Source organism: Apium graveolens, chromosome 6 (assembly GCF_009905375.1).
Source record: "Apium graveolens cultivar Ventura chromosome 6, ASM990537v1, whole genome shotgun sequence".
NCBI classification, from domain to species: domain Eukaryota; kingdom Viridiplantae; phylum Streptophyta; class Magnoliopsida; order Apiales; family Apiaceae; genus Apium; species Apium graveolens.
Genome location: NC_133652.1, coordinates 14,625,261 through 14,649,838, shown reverse-complemented (window position 1 = coordinate 14,649,838; position 24,578 = coordinate 14,625,261). Strand labels below are relative to the sequence as shown.

General features: G+C 35.2%; 3 protein-coding genes across 3 annotated transcripts; all 3 read right to left on the bottom strand.

Moving 5' to 3' along the window:
* Positions 1 to 3,615: 3,615 nt before the first annotated feature.
* Positions 3,616 to 4,318, bottom strand: LOC141663873 (uridine/cytidine kinase UKL1, chloroplastic-like). The gene is made up of 4 exons (XM_074469721.1): positions 4,229 to 4,318; positions 4,047 to 4,119; positions 3,859 to 3,941; positions 3,616 to 3,772 (listed from the first exon to the last, which is right to left on the bottom strand). The coding sequence occupies exons 1-4, from the start codon at positions 4,310 to 4,312 to the stop codon at positions 3,626 to 3,628; spliced, it is 387 nt and encodes a 128-aa protein (XP_074325822.1). The 5' UTR covers positions 4,313 to 4,318; the 3' UTR covers positions 3,616 to 3,625.
* An 80-nt stretch (positions 4,319 to 4,398) lies between these two features.
* On the bottom strand, positions 4,399 to 23,652 carry LOC141664651 (serine/threonine-protein phosphatase PP1 isozyme 3-like). Its single transcript, XM_074470604.1, has 11 exons — positions 23,636 to 23,652; positions 23,379 to 23,486; positions 23,207 to 23,276; positions 22,802 to 22,900; positions 22,651 to 22,705; positions 18,235 to 18,794; positions 17,997 to 18,159; positions 9,145 to 9,194; positions 5,040 to 5,159; positions 4,830 to 4,952; positions 4,399 to 4,542 (listed from the first exon to the last, which is right to left on the bottom strand). Exons 1-11 carry the CDS (start codon positions 23,650 to 23,652, stop codon positions 4,399 to 4,401), a joined length of 1,509 nt encoding a protein of 502 aa, XP_074326705.1.
* Positions 15,219 to 16,105, bottom strand: LOC141668449 (NADP-dependent malic enzyme-like). Its single transcript, XM_074475340.1, has 4 exons — positions 15,974 to 16,105; positions 15,784 to 15,874; positions 15,465 to 15,593; positions 15,219 to 15,383 (listed from the first exon to the last, which is right to left on the bottom strand). The coding sequence occupies exons 1-4, from the start codon at positions 16,103 to 16,105 to the stop codon at positions 15,295 to 15,297; spliced, it is 441 nt and encodes a 146-aa protein (XP_074331441.1). The 3' UTR covers positions 15,219 to 15,294.
* Positions 23,653 to 24,578: the final 926 nt, after the last annotated feature.

The following is a 24,578-nucleotide window of genomic DNA, read 5'->3' as shown; positions in this document are numbered from 1 at the left end:
ATTTACTTAGTTACAACTGTTTTCAAAAAAGAGATATTTCTATTTCATAAAACTTTTCTTTTATACAAAGATTTGATTCAAAAGATAAATAAATTGATTGATTCTTTACAGAAAATGCCTCCCAGAAGAAATACCCGCACCAACACCCAGAATGAAGAAACCAACAACAACAACAATAACAACCAAAATTATATAAACCAGAATGTGAACCCAGGACCCATGGACCCAGCAATAGCCCAGATTTTTCAAATCTTGGCCCCACAAATAGTTCACCTGGCACAACAACAGCAGAGACAGACCAATCCCCAGGTAACTTTCAAAACTTTTCAGGCAGTAAACCCACCAGAATTGAAGGGTTCCTTAGAGCCAATTGAAGGAAATGTGTGGTTAAAGGAAATAGAGAAGGCTTTTGCCTTGGTAAAAGTGAAAGAGGAGCAGAAGGTTGAATTTGCAAGTTACTATCTGAAAAATGAGGCCACCTATTGGTGGGAAATGGTGAAAACATTGGAAAGCACAGATGTTATTACTTGGGAAAGGTTTAAGGAGTTGTTTTTAGAAAAGTATTTCCTCAGTTTGTTCAGGATCAAATGGAGCTGAAGTTTTTAGAATTAAAGCAAGGGAACATGTCGGTAACAGATTATGAGGGGAAGTTTGAGGAATTATCAAGGTATGTGCCGTTGTATGTTGATACTGATAGAAAGAAAGCTAAGAGATTCCAGCAAGGCTTGAAGCCGTGGATCAGAGGGAAGGTAGCTATTTTTGAATTGGATACCTATGTCGGGGTTGTACAGAAAGCTATGATCGCAGAGACAGAGAGTGAGATGTTCCAGAAAGAAAAGGAAAGCAAGAAAAGGAAAGTTGAGGAAAGTGAGGGTCAGTCACAAATAGGGAAGTTTCCAAATTTTAAGAAGGGCAAGTTTCAGCCAGGGAGAAATTTTAATTTCAGGAGACAAAATGTAGGAGACGGAGGCCAGGGCAATCGTTCAGCTAATGTGAATCAGCCGAATCAGTTGAGATTAACTTTTCCAGATTGTCAAGTATGTGGAAAAAAGCATGGAGGAGTTTGTAACAAGTTGGATGTGGTATGTTTTAAATGCAACCAGAAAGGGCATTACTCGAGGGAGTGCCGAAATCAGCCAGCAAGAGAGCCAGCAAATAAGGATCAGTCTATCCGGAATCTAGCAGTGAAGGTTCCAGCCATTGGATTTACATGCTTTAAATGTGGGAAGCCAGGACATATGGCCAGGGATTGCAAGACACCAACCCTAGTCAGTAATGCATTAAGGATTATGGGATCTACCCTAACAGTGAATGAGACTCCGAGGGCTAGAGTTTTTGACAAGTCGGTGAAGGATGCGATCTAGGATACGGATGGCGTGGCAGGTACGCTTAATGTGAACTCTTTACACTACTAGAAAAACGTCAATAGACATCGGCTAAAAACCGATGTCTATGAATGCAAAAATCCGATGTCTTCGTGGGTGATGTTAAAGACCTCCCATTTAACATCGGTTTTAAACTGATGTTAAATACAACATATAACATCAGTTCTTTGTTTAAAACCGATTTCTATATCTTGATATTAAATTTCTCATATATATCTAATCTTCATATATCATCAGATTATGATATTTTTATCAATTTAAATATATATGAGCTAAGCAAAATCTTTTAATTTAACCAATAAACTGATGTTACTAGTACCAGTAACAACAATTTTCATCAAAAACCGATGTTAACAATACCTTTGACATCGGTTCTTAATTGGTAACCGATGTCTATTTGTAACAAACTGATTTCTATAATACTTAATAACATCAGTTTTTTGTTTTAATAATTTTTTTTGTTGTAGTATTTAACATCAGTTTTTACTGATGTTAATGGTCCACTAGAACTGATGTATTAAGCTTTGAGAGACATCATTTTCCATTGTAATGATGTTTGTACCTGTTTTATTAATGCATATTTTAAAACTATAGATTCCAAAAACCAATGAAGTATCAAAACCAATTGCTGCATAATACCAGTCATCTATAAATCTAACAATCAATATTCAAACATCAGGTACAACAGATTCGTCTAATCCAAATATCAAGTACTACACATATCAATTCATATATTCTACTACTGTCTATACAAAGAATTTGACTTGGTACTGACAATAGCATGTAAAATATCATTTGAGGAACGCCCTCGTTCTTCTGCATCTTCCCACTCCTTAGTAAAGCTCATGTAGCCTCGTCCCGTATGATGACAATAATCATATGTACGGGTCCCAAATACTTGAATGCCAGAATCAAACTTAAACTGTCAGGTTTCTGGGTTAATAATACCATTAAACAATTAAGAATATCATCACATTCCTCATGCAGTAGCCAAATATTTTATATATATATGCAAAACTCAAAACTTCCTCCAACATAATTGCTAGATAAAAGACAAAATACAAACTCACTTGTGTGCACGAGTTGATCTACATTTACACTCTCTAACTCTATGTTACATAGGCTGGTGTGGTACGTCCTTCGAGAGTAAACACCAAGATAATTGCTGATATCACTCTTCTGAGTAATCAATCATCGGTACCAAAGTAACGATCTCCAAACTCCCCCATACCCGGTATTACATGAAACTCTTCATTTAATGCTAAATCAATCTCTGAAGTAACTATTTTAAGCGTTGGGAACCTCTTGCTGACACAATGTATTCCTTCAGGAGCCTATACGAATCAATGACAAATGAATCAGTGACAAGGGAACTCTAAGGCATAACTGTAAATGCAAACAATTTACTTATAACACTTACAGATATAAGATTAAGAATTATAATATGGGATTCTGGTACTCCCTTCTGTATGAGTAATTCAATCGCCTGGTGCAGTAGTGAATCCCTTCCCTGCTGGTGTAACATAATATTGGAGTTTCATATATGTTTAAAAGAAGGGAATGCTGAAATATGTAATCAACTCCTTCATAGCATGACTAACAAAACAGAAGTCTTAAACAAAATACTCTTTTGTTTTAAAGATTCCTCAGCGCTCACCTTCGAACAATCGAGACTCCACATAATTTCTTACAGAAATCAACTCCAGCATATACCGATCGTGAAATTATATTACAAAAAACTGAAATATAAATGAAGCAAACAACTTATGAATACAACAGATAAATTGTATCATTTTCATATCCTAAAAATTGTAGGTAAATGCCTTTTAAAATGTATGCAAGTCAGTAACGGATATATCTATCCTACATCGGATTAATATCGTGAAAGAAATACCAACTGTCTGATGACACAGGCAATATTTATATTACACAAGTAGAAAGCTCTATATGAAAAGAAAATATCTTGGCACCCTAAAAAAGTGAAAAACTAAATACTTCAAAGTTCAGAGTTCACATCATCTCTCGTGAAACGCCCTGATACTTTATTATAAACAAGTGATGTCCCAAAAGTCTTAGTTTTGACATTTAAAATGAATCCAAATTGCCTTCCCAACAAAATAACCTCGCCATAAATGATTCTTGAATTAGAACAAGTCCAATGTGACACAAATAATTAAAGAAATTATAACATAAATTTATGGTTTTCAGATATATCGATTTTATATCACTCTTCTGAGTAATCAATCATCGGTACCAAAGTAACGATCTCCAAACTCCCCCATACCCGGTATTACACGAAACTCTTCATTTAATGCTACATCAATCTTTGAAGTAACTATTTTAAGCATTGGGAACCTCTTGCTGACACAATGTATTCCTTCAGGAGCCTATATGAATCAATGACAAATGAATCAGTGACAAGGGAACTCTAAGGCATAACTGTAAATGCAAACAATTTACTTATAACACTTACAGATATAAGATTAAGAAATATAATATGGGATTCCGGTACTCCCTTCTGTATGAGTAATTCAATCGCCTGGTTGGCTGAGTTGCCTTCAATAAAAGAATGAAGTTTGTTATTTTGTAATAACTTCAGAAAACAAGTGAAAGTAAAAGGAATCCCCCTCCCTCACTCTCTTGATATGCAACAAATATTACCAGTTCCAAGAACTAGATCCAAGAGCAAGACATGTCGTTCTGAGATATCTTTTGGAAGTTTTTCGTATATAAGCTATAAATATACAAATGAATGTTATTCAGAAACCAAGGAGCAAAAAATTCAACAGCAAAAAGTGTTAAACACACTTAAAGAAATAAATGTAGAAATTAGAACACTATACCTGTTTACCATTATCACCATCACGATGGATTAGAATTTTCCCAATCTTTATTCCTTTGCAACAAGCATGCATAGCGTTCTCCATGCTTTTACCACTGTATAGATAAGCACATAAAATATTTACTTAAACAAATACGATATCATAGTACCTGATTTTTGAAATTGCAACTACTAATGGAGAATATCACTGACACCAAGTTCCAGAGCTCTTCTAATTGTTTCAGCACTATCATGACGCGGTGGATCAAAGAGAGGAAGAAGTGCAATGAACTCCCAAGGCCCGCCAGAACTGTCTTTGTTGCACTCAGGCACTTCCTGTAGAAAGAAACCGAAAAAAAAATTAAGTACACTAACATAAACATTTGCATCAAAAGTACTTAAGCTATTGTCTATGAGATCTTTATCAGTTACCTGATGAGCAACCCCCAGTGATCGAAGTCCATGTTCTGCAAAATTGTCAATTACTGAATGTACCTTCTTTTCAATTTTGGATTTTGTTGTGTGCCAGGTCAAGAATCTACATAACACCAGACCAAACAAACTTATCAAATGCATTCTCTGAAATTTCTCCGATACCTTTAGACTACAAGAACTAGTTTTACCTGCTCTGGTGCACATTTACTAACTCTATGCATTGTACCAGCTTTGTCAATGTATGTCAGTATTGTTCTTTTGTCAGTTGGATTAAATGGCAGAAAATGGATCTCAGTTATTCCAGCTCGTGCCTTCAGTAAAACATGAATTCAAGTATAATTTAGCTGTTTCGCATCACAAGAGGAACATCTCTATTATCTAAAAACATCTAAAAATACCTGTTTAGGGTCTGCCAACATTGTAACGATAGCAGCATCAATTGCATCTTGATTCTCTAACCTCGATGCTCTTGTAGCCATTAGTACTACGTCGTCCTTGTCCACTCCCTTAACAAACACCTGCAATGACAAAGAAGACATCAATAACAGGAAATGGATAAGTAAGTACATATTACAAGGAGTGAAGCCTTCTAATACAAACTCAAACATATATGTGTTCTCACTATCATTATATATGGATACTAAAAATCAACCAGTCGCCATTTTGTATAAGTAAGAAAATCAGAAGCATCGTTATGCTCCAACAGGAAAGAACTCGATTAATTGGAAATAAAATATGAATGTTCGGATCAACTATATAAATTAAACTAATTTCGTGATTCCTCAGTATTGTATAAAGGGTGACAGAATAATACAAATACTTATAAATAAAAAATCAAAACAAAAACATATACCCAGATATACATCAGAATTGATACCCACATACATAATTCAAGCAATTACTCAACTAAAAGCATAAAAGATTAACATGCTCAATTCAAACATTTAACCAATCATTTAAAAAATAGGGTTTTAAAATGAAACCTCTAAGTGAAAAATTAGGGTTAATCTTACCCAATTTATGCTCGACCTCCAAGCTTTAATCTCACATCTTTAACCTTTAAACTCAGACTTGACCTTACCCAATTCAAACTCTGTCCAAAAGAGAGAGGTGAGAGAGCACAGAGAGCGAGCATAGAGAGCACACAAAGCACATAAAAATAGTCGGGAGATATGACTGAGAGCCAGAGGTGATATTTTGGGTTCTTCATAGAGGGGTGAGTTTCAGTGAGTGAGAAAGAGAAACGAGAGGAAGGTGAAATGAGAGCTGATTGAGGGATAAAATGGGAGATGAGAGAGTGATGAACTGAGAGATGACAGAGTGATGAAATGATGAATACGTTTTTTGTTTTTGTTTTCAGTTTTTGATTTTAATTTTTATTTTTTTTAATAAAAAAGAGGGGGAAGATGTGGGTGAAAAAAGGGGGAAAATTTTACTAAGTCAAAGAACAAGGGGGAAACACTTGGAGGGAATGAATAATTTGGTTAAGGGGGGAACGGGGAAGGTGCGTTGATTAATTTTTTTAAAACAGACATATAACATCGGTTGGGCTAAAAAACTGATGTTTATAACAATAAAAGACACCGGTTGCCAAAAACCGATGTAGAAAACACCTTTTACATCGGTCAAAAAAGCAACTGATGTCTAAGAGGTGATGTCTATTCTACTTTTTCTAGTAGTGTTATGTGCCAAAATGTTAATAGATTCGGGAGCAACTCGATCGTTTATTTCACAAGATTTTGTTATTAAGTTAGATTGTCCAGTTGGGTATTTAAATGAAATAATGACTGTGGAATTAGCAAATCAAGAACGTGTAACTGTTAACCAAGTTTGTGGGAATTGTGAGATTGAGATTTCTGGTAGTAAGTTTTGTGTAGATTTGATACCGTTTAAGTTAGGAGAATTTGACGTTATATTAGGAATGGATTGGTTATCTAAGCATGATGCTCAGATAGATTATCGAAATAAGAAAGTAATGGTGAAAACGCCAGACGAAAGAATAGTAACGTTCAAGGGACAGAAGCAGGTAAAGAAGTTCTTAACGATGATTCAAGCCAAGAAGTTACTACGACAAGGATGTGAGCATTTCATAGCATATGTGATCGACAGAAGTCAGAAGCCAGCAAAACTTGAAGATATTCCAGTTGTAAATGAATTTCCAGACGTATTTCCCGACGAATTACCAGGACTTCCTCCAGATAGAGAAATTGAATTTGCAATTTATTTAGCACCTGGAACCGAACCAGTATCCAAGGTCCCGTATAGAATGGCGCCCGTTGAGATGAACGAGTTAGCAAAGCAATTGCAAGAGCTGTTAGAGAAAGGAGTAATTAGACCCGGCGTATCCCCGTGGGGTGCACCGGTATTATTTGTTAAGAAGAAAGGTGGAAGCATGAGACTGTGCATCGACTATAGGGAGCTCAATAAGTTGACGATCAAGAATAAGTATCCGTTACCCAGAATTGATGATTTGTTTGACCAATTGAAGGGAGCCAAGTATTTCTCCAAGATCAATTTAAGATCGGGATATCATCAACTAATGATCAAACCAGAAGATGTACCAAAGACAGCTTTCAGAACAAGGTATGGGCATTACGAGTTTTTAGTGATGTCTTTTGGATTGACCAACGCCCCAGCAGCGTTTATGGACCTGATGAACAGAATTTTCAAAGAATATTTGGACAAGTTCGTTATAGTATTTATAGACGATATTTTGATCTATTCAAAGACGGAGGAGGATCATGCGGAACATTTAAGGACAGCTTTGGAGATTTTAAGGAAAGAGAAGTTATATGCTAAATTGTCGAAGTGTGAGTTTTGGCTACAGGAAGTTCAATTCTTAGGACACATAGTCAGTAACGAAGGGATCAAAGTGGACCCGGCAAAGATCGAGGCAATTATGTATTGGGAAAGACCGAGAACACCCACTGAGGTAAGAAGTTTCTCAGGATTGGCAGGATATTATCGACGATTCGTTCAGAATTTCTCAAGAATTGCAACACCATTGACAAAGCTTACACGAAAAAATGAAAAGTTTATATGGAATGACAAGTGCGAAGAAAGTTTTCAGGAATTGAAGCGGAGATTAATCACAACACCTGTTTTGTCACTTCCAGACGATCAAGGGAATTTCATAATTTATAGCGATGCTTCCTACAAAGGATTAGGATGTGTTCTTATGCAGCACGACAAGGTGATTGCGTATGTGTCAAGGCAATTGAAACCACACGAACAGAAGTACCCTACTCATGATTTGGAGTTAGCAGCTATAGTTTTCGCTTTGAAGATTTGGAGACATTATTTGTATGAAGAAAAGTGTGAAATTTTCACGGATCAGAAAAGTTTGAAATATATATTTACCCAGAAGGAACTTAATATGAGACAAAGGAGATGGTTAGAATTGATCAAAGATTATGATTGCTCGATTAATTATCATCCCGGTAAGGCGAACGTTGTAGCAGATGCGTTAAGTCGAAAGGAAAAGTTAAATGTATTATCCGTACCTGAAGAGATATATAAAGAATTTCAAAAATTGGAATTGGAGATTAGAATTTGCAAGCCTGAGGAAGCAAAAGTGTACAGTATGATTTTCCAACCGGAGTTATTGGAGAAAATAAAGAAATGCCAGAAAGAGGTAATGGATCAAGATATAAATAGTTTGGTAGGTGAGGAATTATGCACGCCACAAGATGATCAAGGTATTCTTAGGTTTTCTTCAAGAATTTGGATTCCACCAGTAACGGAGCTGAAAAATGAAATTTTACAAGAAGCACATAGTTCAAGATATTCCATCCATCCAGGGAGTACCAAAATGTACAGAGATTTAAAGAAGAATTATTGGTGGCCAAATATGAAGAGGGAAATTGTGGAATGGGTTAGCAAATGCTATACCTGTTAGAAAGTTAAAGCGGAGCATCAGAGACCAAGAGGATTGCTACAGCCATTGGAGATTCCAGAGTGGAAGTGGGAACATATTGCCATGGATTTCATAGTTGGATTACCAAGGACAAGGGCTAATCATGATGCCATTTGGGTTATAGTAGATAGACTTACCAAGTCAGCTCATTTTCTGCCTATAAATGAAAGATTTTCACTCGATAAGTTAATTCATATGTACTTGAAAGAGATCGCAGTTCGTCATGGAGTTCCAGTGTCTATTATATCCGATCGAGATCCAAGATTTAATTCAAGATTTTGGAAGAGTTTTCAAGAATGTTTGGGAACAAGATTGAATATGAGTACGGCCTATCACCCCCAAACGGATGGTCAAAGTGAAAGAACGATCCAGACAATCGAGGACATGCTACGTGTTTGTGCTATTGATTTCAAAGGAAGTTGGGACGAGCATTTACCTCTAGTAGAGTTTGCTTATAACAACAGTTATCACGCCAATATTAGGATGCCACCTTATGAAGCCCTTTATGGACGCAAATGTAGATCTCCAGTATATTGGGACAAAGTAGGAGAACGCAAAATACTCGGACCTGAATTAGTGTAACAGACAAAGGAAGTTGTTGAAATTATCCAGAAAAGATTAATAGCTGCACAAGATCGTCAAAGGAAATATGCGGACCAGTCAAGAAAAGACATGGAATTTGAAGAAGGAAGCTTGGTATTATTGAAAGTATCACCGTGGAAAGGACTAACGAGGTTTGGGAAGAAAGGGAAGCCAAACCCAAGATATGTCGGACCTTTTGAAATCCTAAAGCGTATTGGCAAAGTAGCTTACGAGTTGGCGTTACCTCCGCACATGGAGCACATTCACAATGTTTTTCACATATCAATGCTTAAGAAATATAATCCAGACTCCAGGAATATAATAGAATATGAGCCAATAGAACTTCAAACAGATTTATCATATGTAGAGAGTCCAATAGAGATTCTAGAGGAAAGGGAGAAAGTATTAAGAAATAAAGTGATAAAGTTAGTAAGAGTATTGTGGAGAAACCCAAAGGTTGAAGAGTCAACCTGGGAGTTAGAAAGTGATATGAGAGAAAAATACCCTCATTTGTTTTCTATGAGATTCTGAGGACAGAATCCTTTTAAGGGGGGAAGGATGTAATATCCGGGATATATCGTGTAATTATTTTTGCTATTATATAATTATTATGTGTGTTCAGTATCTATTCTATGAGCTAATTGTTAAGTGTTATCTGTACTTGAATATTCAAAAATAATATTAATTGAGTATTTTAATTTTTATTTGTCCAAAATAAAATATAGATAATTGTCATATCTTCCTAATTATTTTTATGTTGGTTTATGGATTTATAAGAATCATATGAAATTTCTAAAATCTTTTTCCGGGTAATTAAAATCTATTTTATAAAAACGGGAACCAACCGACGTCAACCGTTGTTACGTTTTTGGAACCCGAAACTCTTTCGAGAACTCCTTCCTAACCTAATTGTAATATTCCGAGCATATTCCATGTTTCAACTTTTTCGATCCGGCTTACGGTTTGTCATGCGCAGGTCCCGGCGCAACATTTTCGATACAATATTCGTTTCGGTAAATCAAGAAAACCCGTATTTTCGATAAACGGGAGCTTTTTTATTAAACTATCCCAGTTATCACTTCGTAATACGTGTAACCAGGCGCTGAGACCAAGACCGCAGTACAAATTGTACTGATTTGGATAATTATCCCGAAAACCGATACCGTTTGGATCAGTTTTTACAAATAAACGTACCGTTTTATATCGGGAATGATCCAACGGGATACTAATTTTCCGTAATTATAATTAGCCTTTTACCGTATTTTATTTCGTATCAAAATCATTTGCTGACAGATAATTATATAATTTTCAGAGAAAAGCCCTAATTACATAAACTGTTCTAAGAATCAAACAGCAAAACGAAGGCGTTACCGGTCTCTGTTTTCAAAGCTTGAGTAACCAAAACGAAGGATTTGAGGTGTTCTATCAGATTCTGAGCTTTGTTTCACTACATAAATCAAGGTTATTTTTCTAAAAATTTATTTATTTTCGAATATATTTTATTAAAAATATGAATTTTTGTTCGGATGATTGTTTGTATGATTTGATGATTGCATGTTGTAGAGCTTGTTTTCCTGATGATTTTCATATGTCATACGTCTGATTTGGAGTTCAATAACATGCTCAAAAGTGGGTTTAATTTTCGAATTTCAAAATTAGGGTTTATAACCCGTATGAATGTTCTTAATTGAAATTTGGGGGTTTCTTATTCTGTGATAGATCGATGTTGTGTTATAGTGGGTTGTGTTCTCTGTGAAATTTGCAATCTAGTCGTATAAGTTTCATGAACCAACGAGGTCTGTAGAGAAGGGAGTTGTGTTTTGAAGTTTTTCGATGTTCGCCGGAAACTGGAAAACTTCACGGCCAAATTCCGGCCAACTCAGGGATTGTTAGGTTGTTTTGATTGCATGATTGTATTCCTGGTAATTTGTAGATGTGATCTGGAGCTTGTGGTAAGGTGAGGAGGTCGGAATCGTGTTCTCCGGCGAACCCGACTATTTTCCGGCGACGGGGAGTAAAATTGCAGTTTGGTCCCTAGACTTTTGGGAACGATACAATTAGGTCCGTGAAGTTTCCAGACTTTACAAATTTAGGATTCCTGTTTATAAAATGTTTAAAAACCATATTTCCTATTTATTTTTATTATAAAAATTCGTTTTTAATTTTTGAAAATTCTAAAAATTATTATTTTAATTCTGAAAATTATTTTTAATTCACAAATAAATCTAAATTAATTAGTTAATTAATTTCAGTTAATTTATAATTGATTAATTGGTCAATTAATTCGAAAATTAATTGATTAATTGATTTAATTAATTATTAATTGATTTTAATTAGTTATTTAATTAGATTTAATTATTTAAAAATGATTTAAAAATTCTGAAAAATAGTTTCGAGCTTTAAAATATTATTCTAAATTATTTCCAAGGCTCGATAATTATTCTAAAATTATTTCGGAGCCAGATTGAGCCAACCGAACCCTGTTTATTAACCCAAAATTGATCCAACGACCCGTTTTAATTCCGAAAAATGTTTTAAAAATTATTTTAAATACCAGAAAGCCAATTTATGACCCGAGACTTCTTTATAAATAATATATCATTGATTACGTGATGTATTATGTGCTACATGTGACTTGTTAATTGACTATCGGTCTATATATTCGGTGTTTACTTGATTATTGCATAACTTTCAATCCGTTAATCGGATTTGGGTAAAACGAAGGGTAGATAGAAGTATGTGTTGAATAGAATTCCATGAGTAAATTATTGATAGATGCTTATGATATGTGAGCAGAAGAGGCAAGACGTAGGAAAAGGAAATAGGTAGTTGAGGAGTAAAACGGTTGTAATTGGAAGTGAGTGTAGTGTAGTAAGGTAATACCAGGCAAGTATTCTGAACTTTCTCGAGATATTGTAGTACTTGATAATCCTGTGATATTGCAAGTGCTTTGAAGCACAGAAACCTAAATCCTGATTTCAGTTATTGTCCTTGAGCCATGAATCATATTCTTTTTAATCCATTGATTATTGTATACCCAAACAAGAACCACAAATCTACGATACTACTCTACAAATACATACAAACTAAATACCAAACACTGAAATGAACTATTATATACTCAACCCATGGTATCTTATACTTTGAAAGATCGAATCCTTGAAACCTTGAAACGTTGATTCCTTTGTTATCCAATTCTTTCGTTACCCAGCATCCAAGCTTTTAAATTGCCTTATTGATCCTTACAAGGATTGAAACCCTTTCATTGTTAAACATTTATTGTTGTTAATGATTTTGGTTATTGTTTACTATTGCATATTCTGTTATTATGTTAGAATTGGATTGTTTTTATAAAATTATGGACCAGATTCATGGTCAGACCATATAATGGTCAAGTTAGGCCAATTTGTGCCTTGGATCCAGTAGTTAGAGCAAAGCTGTGTGCCTTGCTCGGGGTTAGTGCGTGACTGATCAGCAGCCTAACCTTAGTTTTTAAATTAAAAGTATAATATCTAATTCTAAACCAGAATCCATTGTTCACTTGATATCATAAACATATTCACCTGATGATCATTATTCTCAGTTTTGTCATTGTGACTTGCTGAGCTAGTTAGCTCATTCGTGCGATGTTGTTTATATTCTTTCCAGTTAAAAAGGAACCAGTTGGTAAAGAGGATCCCCAGTCCAGCGCGAGAGCTAGGGGTTCAGGTTGAGAAAGCTGAGCTAGTAGGCTTCTTTTGGAATAATTTAAGTTTGTAAAAGTTTGTAATAATGTTTAATACTCAGTTTGAATTTCAAATAGTTGGGATTTGAACGGTTTGTAATATATTAGTGTGTTTGGCTTGTGTGCATACTTTAACCTGTTGCGGTCCGTGGTGATTGGTAAGTAGGGTCATTGCATATATTATTATTATATTTATTATTGTTATAAGCAGGTTATAATTAAGGTGTGTGTGTGGACCCCAAACTTCTGACCCGGGTTTGGAGGGCGCCACAACTATCTACCTGTTCATCGGTTAGCTTTTCATCAACCTCCCAATGAACGTTCCCGCACTCTACCGAGTCCCCGGGGCGTTAAAAAATTTCCTATTCATGTCAGCCTCGTTATATGGCTCCCTACCATCCAAGCCCTTCGGGCACCCATACACCTCAGATAGATCTCTATAGTAAAAACCCAGAGGCTTTGGGTTCCTCCTACACTGTCCAAAGTACTGATCTACATCCTCCCATGATCCATCTTCATTGGACAAGGTGTCCCCGGGCCCTAAGACTAAAGTCTGGGCTAAGACTTGCGGGTGTGGCTCAACTCGGGGAGGCATTCAAAGGAACTGCTACTGGAAGAAGAAGAGGAGGGGTAGGCTGCACTACAAGAAAAAAGTCCATAGACATCGCTTTTTGACCGATGTCTATGCTGTTTTCCAACTGATGTTGATGTCGGTGATGTCTATTCTAGACATCGGTGAATACCCGATGTCTATACTCAATTAGACATCGATTTTAGTTAAAAAACAGATGTCTATGTGTTGATTATTTACATAAAATGCTATAAATAAATTAATTAATAACTAAATTATACCTAATTAAACATGTTAAACATATCATGAGCTATCTTTTTTGTCACAAAAACATCAATTTTCATGAAAAACACTGATGTCTATGTGATGATTTTTTACAAAAAATGATATAACAAAATTATTTAATAACTAAATTACAACTATTAAAACATATTAAACATATATTGAGCTATGTTTTCTGTCACAAAAACATCGATAATTTTGACAGAGGTGATGTAAAATGACATATTAAACATATGTTTCTTTAATGAAAGGTGATGTTTAATTTAGCGTATAGACATCAGTGTTTTCTAAAATGAAGTGGTGTCTATGTATCATTTAGACTTGAACATGTTAGTCTTTAACATCAGTTGTTTGCCTAAAACTGATGTACATTGTGTTTTTTGACATCAGTTTTGTTTGGTTAAAAGTGATGTTTATAATGTTACTTGACATCAGTTTTATCTTAAACAAAGTGATTTCTATGTTTCATTTAGACTTGAACCTGGATTTCTTTGACATCGGTTTTTTACCTTAAAGTGATGTATTTATCTTTTTTGACATCAGCTTTTCTGAATTGAAAGTGATGTGTAAGAAGTTTATAGACCAAATTGTGTAAAGTTTTACATCACTAATTGTGTAATTATTGTCTAAGAACGTAAACCAAAATAGTAAAACATATGATCTAAAATATAAACTATTACATTCTCGCTTCTAAACATATACAGCACGGAAGGTTGATAAAAGTTGTGGTTACTGCTGCCTAATTGAAGTTGGTGAAATCCTTGATAGCTTTGGGAGGAAGAATCGACATCTGGTATTTCTTGTTTACACCAGAGCCTTTGGTGATCAGCGTACGGGTAGTGCATAGTAATTGGAGACTTCATTTGCTGGAATGTGATAGTAGGCCAGTTAGTATGGTGGGAACCATAGCAGCAATGTCATACGCTTCTGCTGCTTCTTCCTGAGTGCCTATTAAATAGTCATGGTGAAAACTGAATGAGATCACGAGAGAGTATTCTTAATTAGACCACACACACATTCTCCCTAATATAAATGCATATCTGATAAGCGTGATTCAATCAATACAGGGGATAAGAACTAAAGGATTATTATTCATGGAGCTCTAAACGATTGAAAGAATGCAACACACATGTAAAATTTCTTTATTACAAAATATTCTCCCTGTTTATGCAACAACTTTTTAAATTCCAACAGTCTCCTCCTTAAAGAACACATATCTTAACTTACTACTTTGAGCAAAGAAAAACACACGTTGTTCTGCTAAGAAAGGTCTTTATTACTGAATATTCTCTCCATTTACACCTTTTTAAATTCCTAAAGTTTCCTCATTAAACAACACATATATCAGCTTACTCTTTTGAGCAAAGGAACAATACAGATAGACAAAAAAAGGCAAACCGCACCCGTTCTTTTGCTCAGGAAGGTCTTCTACAAATTCTTGCTTCCACGAACTAACATCCATTGATTATTCCAAATTCACAAACAGAAGCTCCCTTAATACAGAGGAAAACCAAACATCATGATCACGAGGAACTTTATTAGTTATAAGAGGCTAAGAGCCATAGGTTAATTGACAGTTCACCGGTAAATGCGATAGTTGGGACTATATATGCAGCTTTCAGCAAACTTGACCAGATCTTCTGGTCGAGGAAGACGTGTTGCCAAGCCTGTGAGACATCAAATTTGTTATGTTTTAGGATGGTAAATAGATGGACAATAGATAAATCTATGATACAAAAGATACTAACCAAGATCATATGCTTTAGCAGCAACTTTAACTGCAATGTTAGCGGATATTGTTCTGATATTAGAAAATGGTGGGAATGTCATTCCCTTATCATAGTGTTCCTGTGTTACTTGACAGGCCAAAGCTTCAGCTGTTTAAAAAAATTCACAGATAATAAGCTTTTACGCACTCAGCTGACATAGTATGCGTCTAGTTATCAAACAATTATGGTTCATACTTAGCAATTTATAGTTCAGTAGTCAGCATTATTAATAGGAAGAATTATGATATATTTAGAACATGTAATTCCATGGTCCTATAAATGGAGTGTCAGTACTTACAAGCTGCAAGAAGCATTTCATCGTGCATGCGGATTGCACCAGACATAACCAAACCAAGTCCAAGTCCAGGAAAGATATATGCGTTATTTGCCTTTAAAACAAAGAGAACCCAAACATCTCAGTCATTTATGCTTATATAATTTTTTCTAACTAATACTGATATAAAATGTACAAGATAAATTTATAGAACCTGGCCAGGAATGAAAAGTTGGTCATTGTATTTCACAGGGTCAAATGAACTTCCACTGGAAAACACTGTGCGGCCCTGTATTAAGGAATAAGGTTTTGTTGGTTCAATGAGTTTCTTTGAAGTAAATAACATCAACTAATGTTGGATACATATCAATATATCATGGAGGGAAGAAAAACATATTTTGTTTACCTCAGACCAGTTATAAGCTTCTTCAGCAGTGCACTCAGCTTGAGAGGTTGGGTTTGAGAGAGCCATAATAAGAGGTTTCTGCATTTCGTCGGCTCATGAACTTACATACTTGTATATAAAAATATGTTATATTGAGATACATGCCAAGGGGGAGGAAGGACCTTATTGAAAGAAGCCATAGCCTCTACAACTTCTTTAGTGAATGTCTTCCCCTATCCTGATGTTCCAATCAAGACTGTTGGCTTAATAGCCTACAGTAACTCGAAACCAAATTAGAGATTAGAAATTAAACAAGAGACCAGGACGACAATCTTTGATGACTGACTGCAGGGAATACTACGAGTCTACTGTGTACAAGAACAGTTGAATTGTTATTTCCCTAGCTTCGAGTCCACGGGCCAGATCTTCTTACGTGTCTCTTCCAAAGGAATTTTTGCCTTTTCTGTGAGTTAGCAAATCAGGGCTCTAAAATCATTTTTAAGATTATTATCTTGAATCATATTAGATTTAAGGAAAAGATAAGAAAACTAGATATAAGTAATTATAAAGAGGCCTAAGCGACAGATGTGTTAAAAAACAACAGTCAGCAAGACTGTTGTTTAACAACAGTCTTTTGTGTGCTCACTATAAAATTTTAATAACCATCTTTTGTCTTGTTCTATTTACAAGTTATATTGTAACTCCTCTTCATTCTTTAACAACCAATTTACTGAATCTTCACATAAGATAGATAAGGAAGCTTTGCATTAACAACCATGCTAGATTAGCCAAACCTAAAGTCTACTAAAACTAATTTACACGTATGCATGTAGACAAATAATTTGAAGGGCAGGGGCGAACCCACAACATACCAAAACTTTCATTACTTGTCGATCCCCTCCTTTAAGAAAATCAAGATACTGGAACTTCTCATCTTTCCTGTTGATTACTGCCAAGCACCAATGTGCTTCTTTGTGGATAGGGACAACTATTTGAAATTAATAATGATGATAAGAAATATTGTCAGCATCCCAACTATAATAGGGTAACAATAATTAACACACACACACAAATTACTTTTTCACATTCAATGAGACTGTATCCCAACTTCCTTTGAGTAGTCCATCTTTTGACTGATTTATAATCATAGCCACTTCCCCCCACCTATCAACTGAGATCACATATAAAAAAATTTATCAAAACAAATAGGACGCGTAGAGAATAAAGAAAGATCCAACACCAAAAGAAAAATATATCAGTCAACTCTAGCAGGAACCTTAATTAAATAGGAAATAAAACAAGTAATATTTATATAGGAATAAATTAATAGTCATTATATAAAGAAGTAGCAATACTGCAATCAAGTCAAAAAACTATGAGAATTTTGGCAGCATGACACCAACATAGCCGTCTAAAACTTAAGGCTAACTGACTTTTACTAATTGTTGACGTTTGAAACACCAGGACAAGGGACTATATGTGTAAATACAATAGTCAGAATTCCATCTCTTCTCATTCGGATGATGGTTCTTGAAGAAAGACCCTTTATATAAATATAAAGAAGCAAAGCAAACACTACAAGAAGTGACAAATAAACTATGTTAATAATAGTAGCCGGTCTTGCCAATTGTGGTAGTTGTAATACATTGATGTTCAAATCATACTTAATAATCTAACTTGTTTTATAGTTTAAGATATGAATAGTACTTCTTTATAAGTTTAAAAGGTGAACCAGTCTAACCAACAAGGTCTAAACTACCACAAACCTGCTAATGGCAAATTGGCAATATACCTAGAAAGGAAAGGCAAGAAAAAGTATATACCAGTTACATTTTTGTGGACATTAAAAAATTATTCTTTTTTTCAGTTGGGTTTAGTACTTGGAAAGAGCACATCAAATTTCCATCAACGCTCATCATTGCACCAGCATTATCAAATTCACCGCAATAGTTGGGAGCGGAAAATATGGTAACAAGCTGTCTTTCAACAAAGAATTCATAACCATCCTCCACAACCTGCACAAGCATAACGTCAAGTCATCAACTCCGGTGCAAATTAATTGTTAAAAAAGAGAAAATTATCGGTTTTACCTGATGAGCACGACAAACAAGGTCCAAGTCATGCTTCGCTAAGAACTCTGACATCTTATCAGGGCCAAAGGTGAATGATACTCCTCTATCATTCAATCCACATCCTTTGACATCATTACTGGGATCTGACCAAAGTAAATCACAGAGCAAACCTGTGTCAGGTATAGCAGTTGGATGTCGCAGGTTTTTGATCTGATCCAAATTGTTAAGATCAGGGGACAGACCACCATACATGCACAATATCTTATCATCAACAACAACAGCCACAGGAAGACAGTTGAAACAGTCAGTAAAGGTTTTCCATAGTTTAACATTGAATCGGCGCTTACATTCATCATTAAATCCATATATTCTATTGATAGAGGCGCATTCATGGTTTCCCCTAAGACGAAAAAAGTTATCCGAATACTTAATTTTATAAGCAAGCAAGAGCCATATCGTTTCTAAACTTTGTTTTCCACGGTCCACATAATCCCTTAAAAACAAATAATTTGATTGAGGAGGAAAGCCACCATATTCAAAGAGTCGTAACAAATCACTATACTGCCCATGGATGTCACCTGAAATGCAAACGAGTATACATTATATATTTTCAGCAAGCACAAATCTTAGTATTAAGTGAACCATAGCAGTCTTGTGTAGCAGAAAATTTTAAAAAATATAAACAAAAAAGCCAGACATTGAAGTGTAAAGTGTAAATAGCTTCACCTTTTATCCAAATCAAAGGTACAAGCCTTAAATTGCACACATTACATATAACATTTTTACAGTTATTGCTACAATTCAATTTGATGTTGTAGAGCTAAATCAAGAGATGAAATCTATAACAAGCACCAAGCACCAAATCAAAACATTTAAAACCTAATCATATCCGTAATAAAATAATAGATCAACATTTATAATGAGCAAAATAAGATAAACAATACTAAATCAAATCACAAATCATAACTAAAGCAAAAAAAATGAGGATTGAAGTTAAAAACTACCATGTAATCAGTAGAGATGAAAGGATCGTTAACTTTACACAATTTACAAAAACAAAAAAAACAAAAATACAAATGAACAACCAAAAACACCCAAATTACCTAAAGCTCTAAATCTTTTTCTCAGATTAGGTCTTGTATATAACAAGAAGAAAAGTATTATCAACAAGTTTAGACACTAAATTAATAAAAAAAATAAGGGTTTCGAATTAGAAAAAACCCCAATTTACAAAATTAGGGTTTTGAATTCAAAAGTCCTCAACTTTTAAAACTGGTCTTCATGCAGAGAAGACCAGTTCGATTCAAGTAGATACAACACTTACCGAAGTAGAGAGGTTAACTGAAAGAGGCTTAACGGAGAGATTGGGAGCGGAGAGAGATTCAGAGAGAGAGAGAGAGAGGTTCCAGAGACAGGTTCGAGACAGAGAGGTTCGAGAGAGAGAGAAGTTCGAGAGATTGTGATGGTGAGATGATGGCCGGAGTTCAGAGAGATTGTGAGGGGAGAGAGGTTTGATCGAGAGAGAGAGGTTCGAGAGAGAGAGGGAGGTTCGAGAGAGAGAGGGAGGTTCGAGAGAGTGAGAGAGACTGTTTTTTAGTTTTTAGTTTTGATTTTTTAGTTTTTTGTTTTGATTTTTATCTGAAGATTAATTTGGGGGGAACCAAAATTTTGTTAAGGGGGGAGAATTTTGGGATTGGGGGGGGAATTTAGAACTAAAACTGAATGAAAATTTGACTAGGGGGGAAGAAAAGGTGGGCGTGAAATTATTTTTTTAGTGAATTTTAGACATCGGTTTAATTATAACTGATGTCTACAAAGAACAAAGACATCACAAAAACACGGGGTGATGTCAATATTTCTTTTAACATCAGTGGCAAAGTTAACCGATGTCTAATGTGTGATGTATATTGACATTATTCTTGTAGTGCTGACAACAATTCACCTAAACCACTGGGTCGCTCTGGCTACCGAATTCGAAGGTTAGCGCTGTTCTTAAAGTGACTACCTGGAATATACTATATATACATGTATGTGTACCCCGAGGTCAATGTAAACCCGAACCTAACAACAAAAACAAGACAAGAAACAGGAGAGATTTGGAAACAGTTCATGCAAAAATCAAAACCACTAAACAAGATATATGGCACATACATACAACTACAACCAAAAATATAAATCAAGAACATACCTCGAACTTAACTACACTTTTAAACTACAAAAAACCCGTATTTTTGCACAAAAACTAGCAAAATTGGTGTTTTCCATTCAAATCAAACACAATACATCAACGAAAACCACACAAAATATACTAAAATACACAGTTGAACTTCGAAACATCGAAACGATTGCAAACATCAAGAAAAAACTCGAAAATATCAAACTAAAACACCATAAGAGGGAGGCATGCATGGCAAAGTAGTGAAGAAGAGAGCAAGAAAAACAGGATAGATGGAGGCACTTACAAGTATCGGGAGTAACTTATATTTTCGAGTATAAGGGGTTACTTCATCCCTCATATTCACACATATATACACACACGCCAATATATTTGTATAATTCCCGTTTTACCCCCTTCTCCTTCAAAACCATTTCTCATTCTCACGCCAGAGGTGCGGCGGGGATGCCACCCCCCTCTGATTCTATTTTGTAGGTTCCCACCCTACACCTACACCATACGCCGCCGCTACTCCTGTCCAAACGGAGTTTGAGTCCGGGTTTAACATGGAAAAGACCCGGAGTGATCTATGATTATCATAGGGTGAAACCAGATATGAATGGGTTATTTAGGGTAATCCATATTCCACCCATTTCTGTGACGAGTCCATTATATGAAATTTGCTTGTTACCAATACCATACTCTAATATTAAACTTATTTTAGGAACCTGAAGTAGAGAATCACTACAAGAAAAACATGATCCTACAACCGTTTTTCACCGTTGTTTGATGTCAAAATTTTTGGTCGTCTATTGAGGAGCCGTGTGATTTCGATCAGACAACAGTGCATCGAACCATTACTAGAAGCTACAGACACAACAGGTTCATAACTGTTACCGAAACTGTCATTCAACAACAGGTTGTATAAAAGACTGTATTGTTGGAACAGTTTACCTGCAACGGTTTTCCTCAAGAAGACAACGGTGTATTACTGTCAACTAAGAGTGCAAAATTTCTATATATTATTTGTCAAACAACGGGTAGTTTGTTGATTGTTGTTTGAAAGGCTAACCACAATAGGTTTAGGACAATACAGTTATGTTATGATGTCTTAGACAACACCTTGAGCCAGAGTATTGTAAGGAAGTCTTTCAAACATCGGTTTGTGAAATGTATTTCCAATAATGAGTTGTGGTTAACGGCCATTTTAAAGCTCTTTAGACCACATTTTTTGTTTAACTCCTATTGTAGTGCACCCCTTGAGACAACAGCGTCGTATATAATGTTGTTTGAAAGGCTAACCACAACAGTTTTAGGTTAATACTGTTATTTTATGCTGTCTTATACAACAGTTTTAGGTAAATATTGTAAGGAGCTATTTCAAACAATGGTTTGTGATAGTATTTTAATACTAAGTTATGTTAACTGCCATCTTAATGCTCTTTAGACCACATTTTTTGTTTAAAGCATATTGTAGTGTTATCCTTGAGATAACACCATCGTATATTTTGTCGTTATGTGAACATGATAGACACAATATTACCATGTTTTAAAGTGTTGTGAATAGAGCTTTAGTCAACTGTTAAAACAATGTTACAGTGTTGTTCCAATTAGTTTGGTACAATGGCTGTTTTTGATTGAGAACACAATCATCTGTTGTATATAAAATTTTGCATATAAAATCCTGATTTCATCCAAACCACCTGTTTTCTAAAAACTAAATCCCAAAAATGAATCCACCAAAAATGAATCCACCAAACGAACAAACCGAGAACTAACTACCAATCACAAAAAAATCAAAATCCACCAAACCAACAAACCTAGAACTAGCTAGAACAAGAACAAGCCAATATATATAAATTCACCAAACCAACAAACTTAGAACTAGCTAGAACAAGAACAAGCCAATATATATAAATCCACCAAACACATATCAATCCAACAATCCTAGAACAAGCCAATATATATATATATATCCACCAAACATCTAATATAAATCCACCAAACACAACCAATCCAACAATCCTACAACACTAGAACAAGAACCGGGAAATATATATAGATTGAGCACAATATATATAGATTGACCATGCAATCTACTAATAGATTGAGACAAATCTATCAATCTACCGACAATTCTGTTTGGATTGGACCAAAAAGTGCATCACCATGACCAACTGCATAATTTAAAGTTCAAATCCGACTACTAGTTCAAACAAAAGACCACAAATTTGGAACCTAGATTGCATGGCGTTTCATGAAATATTTTGCAAAATCACAGCGGATCTCGTTAATGTCATCATCAGTGTAAACCAAGTTTGATCTGCGCATCCACTGAAAAATAACCCAAAATTTTACATAAGTCATACAATTAAGTACTGTACGAGTAAGAGTATAAGTCAATGGGAAAACCCAAAGTGAAAATCTCACCTTAGCAGCAAACTCAAGTTCTTTGTCCTGAACAATCTCCTTCATATAGCGCATCACAAACAGGCCACAATCCTTGGTTCCTGACTGCACTGGAACTCCCTGGATTAATTAAAAATGCATTACAAAAGCTGTGAATTGGAGAGAAAGAAGCTCTTGTATGTATATTGCAGAGAGATAACTATACAAAACAGATTTGGTGAATGTAAAAAATAAGTCTCTAAACTATGAGTGCAGTAGTGTTTATATACAAGCATTAATCTAACTAACTTCTATCCTTAACAACTAACTGAGATGTAACAAATAATTATTTAATTACAATATCAACTAACTGAGATGTAAGAAATAATTATTTAATTACAATATCCTTAATAGCATAGAAAAAATATGATGAGAATTGATTATTACCGCCATGTTCTCCCACAAAATTTTCTTCTTGACAACCTTGTTGAGATCCTCTTTGTAAATTTTAATGGCACTACAACCAAAATAATACCAGCAAAACCATTAAGCAACTGAAAAATGCGTGGTCTATCAAAGTTCAAGACTCCATACAGATATTTTAGAAGCTGAATCTTACTTGTCGACAACATCCAGCCATTCCACATTAGCGATTCGACATTTTAGAGGGTCCATGTGGTAGACAACCTCTGCCTCAGGATTTGCAACAGTTAAATTCCAATGGTTCCTACACAAACATGAATGAATTGAAGCCTTGTCATAAAAATTGAAACTTAGAAGCTCCAAAAAAAATCAATTTAAAAAGGCATGTGATCCTGTTTAGCTAAAACATTATATGAGAATGTCTAACTAGCTAGCTCTTGGATTAAAACTTACACGTCATTGTAAGGCATAAGAAAGTATTGCCCTTTCTTAGCATTCTTAAATCGTGCAGCGAGTGCACGCGACCTCTGCCCTGCATTACCACAGCCAATGGCACCAATTGTGGTGGGATCTACGAACTTGATCATGTTGGTCATCTTATTTTTTTTGACGTATTCGTTTATGGAGCTACATATAAAAATATGAGAGATTAAAAAAAAATCATTTCTGGAGCCACAGACTAACTATGAGATATTAAAAAAAAAATTGTGGAGAAACTTACTGAATAAAAAGGACGATCACAGACCCCGACATTTCACCTCCAGAGCACACCGAATATATATCTGATAAGTAAATGGCCATCTTTTTTGTAGAGCCAAAGGCTTCTTGGGATAGTTGAAAAGAAACCGTTCGTTCATCAGCTAAGGCACCCTTTGCCCATGTCCACAAACGATTTAATGCAGATGGGTAATTTGCACCCATCTCAACAACAAGCTCTGGTTCAACATCAGCGACTAATTTATAAGTCTTCTTTTTTCCCTTTTTCTTGGCATTCTGCAGAAAATACACATGAAAATAGTAAGAAAGAAAATACTAAATAAAAACATTCTAGCTATATAGTGCTATTCTAAATATTTTTACCTTCGGAGCTGACAAAACATTGGAAGTGCTATTGTTCCTCATTGTTATCAAGTTTCTTGGCCATGCAATAAAAGTTCCCATGGCTTGTTCCACGGTCAAAATCTCGTCACCGATGGGATATGGAATCTTAGCATCTCCTTGAATGACTTGAGTGATTGACACTCTTGCATTCTCTTCCCCAAGTCTGACTCCATGGATTGTCTCCTCTCCTTCAACAACAACAACTTCATCAATCTTCGCACAAGCTACAATGTTGCTGAGCGATCCAAGAGCCAATTTACAAACAGAATTATCCGGAGCATTCACTTTAACTTCT

Coding starts and splice junctions, on each gene's coding strand:
- LOC141664651 (XM_074470604.1), bottom strand. Junction 18,795..22,650: donor TGACATTAACGAGATCCGCT/GTGATTTTGCAA, acceptor TTTGCATTTCAG/GTGACATCCATGGGCAGTAT. Junction 4,953..5,039: donor TGTTGGCAGACCCTAAACAG/GTATTTTTAGAT, acceptor GTTTTACTGAAG/GCACGAGCTGGAATAACTGA.
- LOC141668449 (XM_074475340.1), bottom strand. CDS start 16,105: ATGTTATTTACTTCAAAGAAACTCATTGAACCAACAAAACCTTATTCC. Junction 15,875..15,973: donor AACTTTTCATTCCTGGCCAG/GTTCTATAAATT, acceptor TTTGTTTTAAAG/GCAAATAACGCATATATCTT. Junction 15,384..15,464: donor TGCTAAAGCATATGATCTTG/GTTAGTATCTTT, acceptor GATGTCTCACAG/GCTTGGCAACACGTCTTCCT.
- LOC141663873 (XM_074469721.1), bottom strand. CDS start 4,312: ATGGAGAACGCTATGCATGCTTGTTGCAAAGGAATAAAGATTGGGAAA. Junction 4,120..4,228: donor ATGGTGATAATGGTAAACAG/GTATAGTGTTCT, acceptor GTATATTTATAG/CTTATATACGAAAAACTTCC. Junction 3,773..3,858: donor TATTTCTTAATCTTATATCT/GTAAGTGTTATA, acceptor TGATTCATATAG/GCTCCTGAAGGAATACATTG.